At 31.3% G+C, this 11625-nt stretch overlaps 1 protein-coding gene and 2 long non-coding RNA genes across 3 annotated transcripts; all 3 read left to right on the top strand.

Moving 5' to 3' along the window:
- Positions 1-2118: 2118 nt before the first annotated feature.
- LOC133029348 (uncharacterized) lies at positions 2119-3429 on the top strand. Its single transcript, XR_009683504.1, has 2 exons — positions 2119-2721; positions 3104-3429. It is a non-coding gene; the product is annotated as an uncharacterized LOC133029348 (long non-coding RNA).
- A 2832-nt stretch (positions 3430-6261) lies between these two features.
- Positions 6262-9548, top strand: LOC115698076 (uncharacterized). Its single transcript, XR_004008031.2, has 7 exons — positions 6262-7083; positions 7302-7380; positions 7525-8404; positions 8862-8936; positions 9044-9080; positions 9248-9325; positions 9437-9548. It is a non-coding gene; the product is annotated as an uncharacterized LOC115698076 (long non-coding RNA).
- A 375-nt stretch (positions 9549-9923) lies between these two features.
- LOC115696995 (uncharacterized) lies at positions 9924-11152 on the top strand. The gene is made up of 3 exons (XM_030623891.2): positions 9924-10083; positions 10162-10319; positions 10734-11152. Exons 1-3 carry the CDS (start codon positions 10000-10002, stop codon positions 10825-10827), a joined length of 336 nt encoding a protein of 111 aa, XP_030479751.1. The 5' UTR covers positions 9924-9999; the 3' UTR covers positions 10828-11152.
- The last annotated feature ends 473 nt before the right edge of the window (positions 11153-11625 follow it).

Here is an 11625-nt window from a genome sequence, read left to right as displayed (position 1 = left end):
TAAGCTCTTGAAGAGCTCTTGAGGTTGAAATTTTTTTGGCTAAGATCTGACCTTCATCCACGGGATAGCTCATTTCTTGGCCTAGGACTGAGCCGTTTTTCTCATTAATTTGGCCCAAATGAACCGGCCCAACATTGTCTTCATTAACCTCAACCACGGGCACACCAGCTTTGGAGCTTCTCTCGCCAATCGTTGGCCCACTAGTTAATATTAGTCACATTAACTTGGCCCAAAAGAGCCGGCCCATTTAAGTCTTTTATAACCACAACCTCGGGTCCACCCTCACTAAAATTGCAGCTTATTTCTTAGTAAAAATTACACCATATATGGGAAAATTTTAAGAGCTTACTTTTTTATAGCATAAATAAAAAAAAGCTAAGAGGTTATGAGTTTTTTTTGTTTTTTTACATTTATATGAGTTTTTTTATGCCAGATTTTTGTAAAAAAAGATGGAAATCCCATATTTGTAAACAATAATAAGTTTTTCCAGAAAAGTCGTCAGAGAAGTTATCGGCACCGGAAAAGTTACTGGAAAAATCACCGCCGTCGGAAAAGTCACCGAAAAAGTCACTGGAAAAGCCATCGTCGTCGGAAAAGTCACTGGAAAAGTCACCGTCGCCGGAAAAAGTTACTGAAAAAGTCACCAGAAGTAGATGTCTCAAATATAAACAAAAATAGAACCGGTTATTATTGAAATATAAGTGGTTCTGTAACACAAAGAATAAAAACAAATAAAACAAAATAACTCAAACTAATTATAATTAAATTAGAACCGGTTATAACTAAAATAGAACCGGTTATATAACATAATGAATACAAACAAGTAACATCCAATAATTCAAACCGATTACAATTAAAAAATAAAGGGGAAATCAGTTCCTAAAACACTGATACATAAATTAAAAACAAAACTGGTTCTATAATAAAAAACCTCATAACACATAATACCTTATAAAACGGATTATAATTTTTTTTTAAAAAAATGGAGATCAATTTCAAAAAATATTGAGACATAAATATGAAAATAACCAGTTCTATAACAAAATAAATAAACACAAATAATAACATACAATAACTCAAATATAATATAAAGAAATTGTTTATATTTATTAACTAGTTAAAAATTTAAGACAAAAAAACTGGTTCCGTAAAGCAACTAAGATAAAAACTCACACAAAAACCAGTTAAATAAAATAGCTTAAACAAAAACATCTATTCAACATGCTCCAACCCACCAAATAATTACACTCATACCATGTCTACTTAAAAAAATACTCATTCATGATGTCTATATAATCGGTTCTATTTTAGTTATAACCGGTTTGAGTTATTTCGTGTTATTTGTTTTTATTAATTATAATATTATTATAAAACTGGTTTATTATAACACTGTTATAGAACCGGATCTATTTTAATTATAACTGGTTTAAGTTATTTTGTGTTATTTATTTTTATTCACTATGTTACAGAACCAGTTATATTTTAATTATAACTGATTTGCGTTATTTTGTGTTATTTATTTTTATTTATTATGTTATAGAACTGGTTCTATTTTTATTATATTCGAGACATTTCCCCATTTTTTAAAAAAAAATTATAACCGGTTTTAAGAGGTATTATGTGATAAAGTATTTTATTGAGAAACTAGTTTTGTTTTTAATTTATATTTCAGTGTTTTAGGAACTGATTTCTTCTTTATTTTTAAATATAATGGGTTTGAGTTATTGCGTGTTATTTTTTTGTATTCATTATGTTATATAACCGGTTTGAGTTATTTCGTGTTATTTGTTTTTATTCATTATAACACTATTATAGAACTAATTCTATTTTAATTATAATTGTTTTGAGTTATTTTATGTTATTTATATTTAATTATAATTGACATTTTATTCTGGTGACTTTTTTAGTGACTTTGCCGGTGACGGTAACTTTTTCGGCGACGATGAATTTTCTGACGACTTTTCAGTGACGTTGATTTTTCCGGCGACTTTTCTGATGTCGGTGATTTTTCTGGCGACTTTTTCGACAAAATTTATTATTATTTTACAAATATAGAATTTCTACTTTTTTGTACAAAAATATGGCAAAAGAAAAACCATATAAATGTAAAAAAAAAAAAAAAAAAAAAAAAAAAAAAAAAACCTATAACCCTATAATGTTATTTATTTATGTCATAAAAAAAATAAATCATACCCTTAATTCTCATATTTACTAGTAGGACAAAATGTTTTTTTGCCCCCTCAACTATTACGTGTGTAGACTCATACCCTTGAATTTTTTTGTTTGGCAAAAATCCCCCCGATCTATGATAAACAATGAGAAGTCCTCCTTCCGTCTCGTTCTGTCTAAAATATTAACGATTTCAATTATGTAGGTGAGAAAACTGATGGTTGTTGAAATTATTAATACCCTTGACATATAAGTGGTGCCTTTTCATCATCTTATTCTTCATGCTCCAAATCCTAATTTCTTTCTATTATTCTGCAACTTATTTATTTTTTTAAAAAAATTACTTTCTTTGTGTCGTTCATTTGTCCCTAAATATTAGTGAGCATCATGTCTTTATTTTCTTCTTCAAGCAAATCAGTATCAAATAGAAAATATGAAGATCAACTTTGGAATAATAATCCTATCTGTGATTGTGGGTGTGTGACAGTTATACGTACATCTCGAACTAAAGATAATCCAGGTAGAAAATTTTATGGATGTCCTAGATACAAGGTAAACTTTTTTATTATTATTTTGATTGTGTTTCATTTTTTTTTTTTGGAATGTGTTCCATTTTTAATTTGCAAGTATTTTTTTTTTTGGAATATTTTCTTTGTAATTGGTTAAGAAATTTGAAGTAATTCTTTCTTCTTTTTGTAAAAAAAAAAAAAAAATCATGCCCATTAAAAGAGGATACATGCGATTCATGCAATTTTAAGGTAATTTATATACTGATTCTAATCAAGAATTACTTTTGCTTAGTATATATTATAAATCTTACACCAATATCATGACCACTGGAGCAGTTAGCAATTAATATAAACATTTTCATTCTATGCTATTTTGATTTCATTTCATCTCAGCATTTCTTTTTTTATCTTCTATTTTATTTCAGAGAAATGTTGATAAAGGTTGTGCTTTTCTCATTTGGATAGACACTACTCAACAAGGATTCAGTCAAAATTTAAATGGTTTGATTACAAGGTTAGAAGAAATTGAAGATGTTGTTAGAGAGCTGCAGAAGGTTATTCAAAAAAAATGAAGATATTGCAAGCATTTTGAATTTTATGAAACTTGTAAAAATTGGAATTTGTATATTGGTTCTTTTTTATTTTTTGTATTGTTTAAGTTATCATAAAATCAAGACAAGTATGATTATGACTATAAGTTATTTCTAATGTATTTTAGTTTTATTTTAATGATAAACATGAGTTGTGAGTTTATTGATGTCCTCTAATATTTTGAGTCATATTCAATTATGATTTTGATATAGAAGTGCTCATAAACAAAAGATTATGGTAGCTGAAATATCATAATGAGAAACTGGTTTGATATACTGTAATATGAGTAATTCTCAAAAAATACATAGCAGCAAGCTAACTTAACAACAACCAAGTTCCATAAAACCATTCTAATAAAAATCAGAAGGCTACAAAATACCAAATCATGTACTAGATAAATGTCTACCATAAAGTAAGTTCATATGGTCATATAAGTTTATCATAAACCAACAAATTTTGTATTACAAAAAAAGTTTTAAAATAGCTTCAAAATGAGAATCATCATTCAATCCTATTTCTTTGTCAATTTGGGAAGAGATCTTGCTGCAATCCTTCTCATTGGTGATGCTGAGAAATTGATGAGCTTTGTCTGTTGACTTCTTGACCTAGCTGCCCAAGTTGTGATGTCACAATTTTTTTCTTTCCAGTTTTCTGTTTATATCTTGGTGCAACCTATAAAAAAAACCAGGTAGTGAAATAGAAAATTCATATAAAAAACCAATCATATGATTAACATACCAAAGTAATCTAATAATTAGAAAGTGCACAAAGACATACATTATTGATTTCTTGTGTAAAATCTGATAGATTAACGTCCTGTAAAAGCCAAAAACTAGCAAATCACAAACTAGTAAAGTAAAAAACCAGCTATTAATACATGGAACACTTCATTAAAGAATGTCTTGTATCCTTGGAGCAATGTTCGACTCCCACATCAATGTCGAATGCCTATTCTTGGTAAGTCTTTTGAGTAGATAAATTCTAATCCTTTCCAACATGGACAATATCGGTCTCTCTCTTGCTGCTAATACTGCTGAGATCCCATTGAATGTCTCGCACAAGTTGTTCAAAAGAATGTCACACTTCGGATGAGTCCTAAAATGTGACCTGCTCTAATGTTGGGGTCCTGCTTCCATTAACCAATCATAGGCAACCTTATCGAGCTGCTTTATCTCTTCCAATACAACCTGAAACCTAGGAATAGTAACCTCTCTCGCAGCCTTCCACAAAAGGTCCTTTAATTTTTTATCTCTAAACACTTTGATAAAATTCTTCTCCAAATTTCTTGCACAATGTCTATGCTCGGCTTCAGGTACCCCCTCCTTCCACATATCCTTTAATGATTGTTGCAATCCTTTTTGTTTATCTGTAATGAAAGTCCAATGATTTGAATTCTCTATTTTCAAGTCTACTCTTAAACATTGTAAGAACCAGTTCCATGTCTCCTTATTATCAATCTCGACAACAACAAATGCAACATGATAAATACCGTTGTCTGCATCTATCCCAATTGCAGTTAGCAATTGCCCTTTATGTGGTCCTTTTATGTGACAACCATCTAAGCCAATCAATGGTCTGCATCCAGCATTGAATCCATCTCTCAAACCATCAAAGCAAATGTACATTCTCTTAAACCGTGGATTCCCATTATCTCCAACTTCTGTCACGAACTCAATAGTGGAGCCCTTATTAGTGTACTTAATTTCCTCAGCATAGTCCCATAAGGTAGCATATTGTTCGTCATAACTCCCTTCAATCTTTTTTGTTGCAAGCTTACGAGCTTTGTAAGCCTTGTCTCTAGAAATGTCAATTACATGATCTTTGCTCACTTTCTGCATGAAGGAAGAAATTTCCCAATTTTCATTGCTTTTGAATTCAGTTTAGTACTTATTGCTAAACCATTTGGCAGTGGCAAATCTATTATGCTTTTTCCTCGAACATTTGTGAACATCAATATAACTTTTTATGGCAAATGTTGAACTATCACTATTGATCTTTGAGGCAAAACACATCCAAGGACATTGGATGCCTCTACATTTGGCCCGAACCCTATGAGAATCATTCACTTTGAAGAATATTTCCTTTCCGTTCATAATTGCATATTCCCTCACAGCATCCTTGAATTCTTTCCCTGAAGAAAACACTAATCATACCTCAAATGAAGGGTTCTTCATATCAACATCAACATTGAATTCTGGCAACTTAGGCAACTTAGCTTTCATGGAGCTTCTTTTACACTTGTGTAAATTTTTGAGTTCATCATCAATGTCCTCCTCAGAACTAGAACTATTTTGTTGAATGTACTCATTGTCAAAGTCATCCAACTGTGCATCCTCCAAATCAATGTCCATTGGCCTTTTCCCTATCCCGTTGAGATGAATTTCTGCTGTCTCATCAACAATCAAGTCATCATGACAATGCTCATACTCAGGATCACCTTCATATTCATAAGCAGCCTCATCATCAAAACTATCCTCTATGTCATTAGTAATATTAGGCCTAGAATAACCAGCTCCATCACCACCACATAAACTAGGCTCAGAACAACCAGCCCCATCAACAAGCCCAACAGTAGGCTCAACAACAAGCCCAAGATCACTCACTGCCTCAGATAACATTGAACCTTGACTTTCAAACACCTTGGAATGCCCTACAAACACTTCCAATACTCTACACTTTTTGACAAATTCTTTTATATTTTTCTGTAGATATGTGTCAGTTTTAACATATTCTTCCAATACATTACTTACAGCCCACTTAATGTAGTAAATAAATGGCCCTGTAAGTTTCAAATCTTGTACTAATATACCATCTAACTCAAATAAAGTTAACCATTCAACATCACAGAAGTGGACATCTTGTACATACCCACCACAATAAATAGGATTCTCACCTATATTTATAAATTTTCCACTATGATGCACTTTGAGTGTGAATAGAGAAGAGTTAGCATCTTCACATAAGACAAAATAAAGTGAATTAGTGGTTCAAGACTTATTAAATAATAACCAATATATTTTTAACTTCAAAAGCATAAAACAAACTACTCTTTTTTCTTAATAAAAAATAATAACTATACATACACTGTAATTTATTTTTTTTAACAGAAAGAGCCTTAACTTGTTTACCATATACTTTAAACCCAAAAACAAAACCACTTATTAGAGACGTCAATTCACCATACAATTCAAATACAAACACACAAAACCTTGCCTTCAATTAGTTAATATAATTCTTAATCGACAAAACGTGTGGCTAACACTTTATAGCCTTACCATAAATTTTTATTAAAAATTTCATGTCAACATATATAACAAGTCCTATATTATATATGTACATCAATAAAACTAGAAAAATACTGTTTGTTTCATTCAGTACCCTCAAGACTAACAAAATTATACCCCACAAATACATATTCTAATTTTCACTATTTTCCCATGTGATACGGTCAAACAAAATGACAAAACAAATGCCTAAAAAGCATTCACATAATGCCAAATATTCTCAGTACAAAACAATTAAAGCCTTTAAAATGGAGCTCTTGGTACAAGTGTATTTACACATATAAACAAAATCATCATCCACAAAGAAAAATTTATCCATGGTGTTAGACATACATAAATAGTATAAGAATAATTGATGATAAAAGTCATACCATAAGATGGAATTATTTCACTCATGGTGTCCCCAAATCCAAAATAAGAACCCACTTTGTGAGGTCTGAAACTTTCAAGTGAAGCTTCTCCAATGACTATCTTCCTTCCACGTTCATTTGAAAATGTCGAAGCTTTGTTATGCTCTGAAATTTCAAAGGGTATGGTTGGCTATACTCTGAAAATTTTGGAACTTAGGGCTTGTTATTCACTGAGTTTCTCTCTGCAAATTATAAGTTTGTTTTTATTTTATTTTTCTTTAATTTTAATTTTAATTATTTCTAGAAAAGAATAAAAAAATCAAAAATTCTCATTGTTTTGGTGTTCCATTTTTACCCCTCATTAACTTTTTCACATGTACATAACGTTAATATTTTAGACAGAACCAGACAGAAGGATGACTTTTCATTGTTTATCATAGATCGGGAGGGATTTTTGCCAATCAACAAAGTTCGGAGGTATGAGTCTACACACGTAATAAGCATTTTGTCCTTATTAAAATTCCTCAATTTCTTGTATGTACCACCTATCAATAAAATATAAGTATTTAAGTGATAAAAAGAATATATTCATTAAAATTAAATTACCAACAAGTTATGCAGTACACTTGGCGGTGGTTTGTGAATTCTTGGGGCGGCGAATTCGTATGCACACGACGTCGGAAGCGACGAGCGTGGGTGATCGTGTTGGCGACAGAGTGAGAATGTCGGAGAAGATGCGAATGAGAAAATGGCAGTGATAGCTGAATTATTGATTGATGAGTGATTTTAGGTTTTGGTTTCTAGAAGGAAAATTTACATACATTACTAACTATTCCCATTTTATTACTTTTATACTATGACACGGTTATTATTACATTTATACTGTTTTTTTTTTTTCTCTCTACTGTGTCAATTATTTTTCCAAAACATTTTATAATAATAATAATAAAATAGGAAATAATGAGTAGTTGTGTCTCCCCACATCAAAATTTAATTTTTTTTGTTTTATTAGAGTGATTGATTTGGACGTGAGATGTGACAACACACTACCCACTAAAGCAACCCTCTCATCAACTTTATTTATTTATTTATTTATTTTAATTTTAATTTTCTTTTTTCATAAAACTCCTTCATATTTTCCTCTTTGCCTGTAAAAAAAATATGTTTCTCTCTCTCCATAAAGCCAAACAGAACACCTCGTTTTTTCTTTTCTTTTTTTCCAAACTTTGTGATCGTAATTAATTTAATTCTATATATATATATGCCTACTCTTTTAGATACTGTTTTTTGAGATAAGTGTGTGTATTATTTGTTCATTTTTAAGTTTAGGTTTTTAATTTATGATGATGATGATGAGAGATCGTATGGAGAGATTGGTTGTGTTTCCATTCGCCATAGGTTGCAATTCTGAGTCAAGTGTTGCTCTGGGAAAAAAATTCTACTACTGTCAACAATCAACAACAGACACCAAGTGATGATCTTGAAGAGAATAAGCCACCAAGTATGGTTGGAATATAGATTTGGCTTAATCTTTTATTCTCTCTCTCTAATATGTATGCATATTTAATTTTAATTTTCTTTTTCATAAAACTCACTTCATATTTTCCTCTTTGCCTGTAAAAAAAAAATGTTTCTCTCTCTCCTTTATCCTTGTGTCTCTATTACTATAAGACATAAGATCTTGTTTAGTGCTTCACTAGCAAAACCCACCTCCTAAACTCTCTCACTTCCTCTCTTCTTTTCCTTCTCTCTCTCTCTCTCTCTCTCTCTCTCTCTCTCTCTCTCTCTCTCTCTCTCTCTCTCTCTCTCTATACGTTTCTTTTTTTTTTTCTTCTTGACTGTCCTTTTGCTGTAGTAAACCTGTTCACAAATATTTCTCTATCTCAACCTTTTCTCCATCTGTATATAAGGGGTTTAAAAGAAAAACTTAATTTGACATTGGTTTTTCTTTTGATCAGTGAAGATAGACAAGCATATATATAAAAGATGCAAATAGCCGAAAGAAAGTTCAAAAGTCTCACAAATCTGATAAGGTTTTTTTCTATTGTTCTTGTGTTGTTTTAATAGTTTTTTCAAGTTGATTATATTTCCTATTTTTTTTGTTAATCTTATTTTATAGTTTTCTGTTTGTTGCAAACAGCCGAAAGAAAGTTCAAAAGTCTCACAAATCTGATAAGGTTTTTTTCTATTGATCTTGTGTTGTTTTAAGAGTTTTTTCAAGTTGATTATATTTCTTATTTTTTTTTTCTTGCATGTTTTTCTTTTTTGTTAGTCTTATTTTATAGTTTTCTGTTTGTTTGACTCTGTCTTGTTGTTGTTTTGGTTTTATTTTGTTAACTCTTAGGGAAAGAGTAAATACCAAGTGAAGATTGTTCAATCAACTGATCTGTTCGAAGACATAATTAGGAAAAGGGTTGTCGAGGTGTGTCATTTCATTATTTTAGTTTTAATGTTTTTTTATACTTGTTGTTTATGTTCTTAAATTTTTTTTTTTGTGTTGTTTTAGTAGTGTTTTCTTATGTTTTTTTTGTAGGATGGGAATCCAAGTACACCCGATCGAAATACTACCATTCCAAAGTTTTTTTATGCTTGTTTTTTTTTTTTTTTTTTTTTTTTTTTTTTTTTTTTATATTCTGTAGTTTTTTTTGTGTTGTTTGAGTAGTGTTTTCTTATGTTTTTTTTATAGGATTGTTGTTGATTTAGTAATTTTTTCTCTTTGCCAGATTTTATGATTTTTCCTGGTGTTTCTATGATTCTGGTGTTGATTTGTCCGTCCCCAACCACGAAGGAGGTGCCGTTTGTGCTTTATTACTGTTAACAGTATAAAAGTAAATATTTTAGGTTTGGACAGTATGAAAGAAAAAAAAAGGGCTTGGACAGTAAAAAAGAAATTATTGCCGTGTGGCAGTATTATTGTAAAACTTGGGGAAAAAACAGTATTTTTGTAAGTTTCCCTTCTAGAATAGATGTTGGGCTGGGCCCAAATAAATGGCAGCCCAATTTAATTAATTTCTGTAAATATCTCTTTGGAAAATTCTTGTTATTGGTTTGAGTGAAGAAGCTCCGGTTGCTGAGATCGAATAGAAGCTACCGAAAATGGCCGATTCGCAATCAGGCGGAGAAGAAAAAGTATCACCGGCTACAGCTGTCTTACTTGGAGCTTTAGCCCCTGGTGTTAACGTCCGTAAAGTTCTTCTTTCTCACAAAGTTTTCCTAACATCTATTTTTGACTGATTGGGTTTCACCTGCAATTTTCAGGCTCCTACATGGAATGCCCTAAAATCAGCATTTGTGATGTTGGGTCTCTCTCTTATTGTGATGATGGTTTTGGCAATCACCTCTAGTGATTCTTTCATGGCGCTTCATGTCGCCTTACTTGTTATTATCACTGCCACTCTCTTCGCTCTTCTCAGCTGGTAAGTTTCTACGTTTATGCTTTGATAATTAGCTCTGGCTATTGTTTGAATTTTGTGATTTTATTTTGTGGGTTTTGCTTATTGTTTATCTCTTCAAATATATTTTCTTTTCCTATTTTTGACAAGAAATTGTGCTAGTTAAGGCTTATTTTAAATTTGTTGGGTGAAATTGAATGGTGAAAGATTATGCTTAATGAAATGCTCATAGCATTATCATTTAAAGTTTTACGGGTTTATTGAATAATGCACTTGAGTCCTTGATTGCTGATTTGGGTTAGTGTTTATGGATTTATGAATAGTGTCTTTTAATGCCTTAGAGCTATAGAATTATACTTTTCTCGTAAGTTGATAGAAGCTGGTTTCAGTTTATGATTTGAGTATCTCTGAAAAATAGTTTTCATTTTTTGTCTGCAGGTTTCTTGCGGAGACTGGTTTGGTTTCGATTGAAAGCCAAATGCAAGACATGAACTTGGTACCAAATGACAAAGACAATAAGAAAAGTAATTGACTGTTCTAGTTTCTTATAACATGGCAAGTAAAACATCATCATGTTTGGATTGAACAAGCCTTTTTTAAAGGGTCTTCTCATTACAATTCATTTAAAAAAAAAAAAGAAAAAGAAAAAGAAAGACTAATAGGAAAGTTTGTTTTGTTTTCTTTTTCACTCATTCTTGCTATCTTTCTCCATGTGCTTGCTCTTTTTGGACTTGATGAAACTGAAACACGAGCAACATGGGAGTTGACACAAGAATTTCATTTTTTCATTGATGCAATGATTTCGAATTTCGAAACTTATCTATTTAGAGTGCTACGGTACTTTATTTGATTTGGTACCTTTCATTCTTGAGATGCTATTCTTACATTTTACAGATAAAAAGATATTCCTGCAGTATCTTATTACATTTATGTTGTTATGGTTTATTAGCTATTTTAGGGCTGTACATAAATTTTTGTAAACCGTTCCACTCGATTCAAATTAAATCAAAATAATCCGACGAAAAATACAAAATTGAAAAACTCAACAACAATATAACCCGCCCAATATTTCTAGATCACGTCTTGGAGCATTCTTCTGGGCTTGAGATTCTAGATGCGAGATCATAGGGAAATAGGTGGATCTCCCCTATATCTACTATCTTTACTGACAATTTTGATAGGCTACAGGCTACCGGGCTAATAGGTGGCGCCCATTGTAGGACGCCTCCTGGGATCAACTAGCCCGTAGATTGGCCCTCAACTGGATAGCATGGTCAGAGTGCCACATCGAGCAGGGGTAGTATTACCTCTTCATCCATATTTCTGAGAC

This window comes from Cannabis sativa, chromosome 7 (assembly GCF_029168945.1).
Source record: "Cannabis sativa cultivar Pink pepper isolate KNU-18-1 chromosome 7, ASM2916894v1, whole genome shotgun sequence".
NCBI lineage: Eukaryota > Viridiplantae > Streptophyta > Magnoliopsida > Rosales > Cannabaceae > Cannabis > Cannabis sativa.
Note: the sequence above shows the minus strand (reverse complement) of the source record. Positions and strands in the feature narration are given on the sequence as shown.

Excerpts from the sequence above, each read along its gene's own strand:
- LOC115696995 (XM_030623891.2), top strand. The coding sequence starts at position 10,000 with ATGGCCGATTCGCAATCAGGCGGAGAAGAAAAAGTATCACCGGCTACA. Across the intron at positions 10,084-10,161 it reads CTTTAGCCCCTGGTGTTAAC|GCTCCTACATGGAATGCCCT; the intron begins GTCCGTAAAGTT and ends TGCAATTTTCAG. Across the intron at positions 10,320-10,733 it reads CTCTTCGCTCTTCTCAGCTG|GTTTCTTGCGGAGACTGGTT; the intron begins GTAAGTTTCTAC and ends TTTTGTCTGCAG.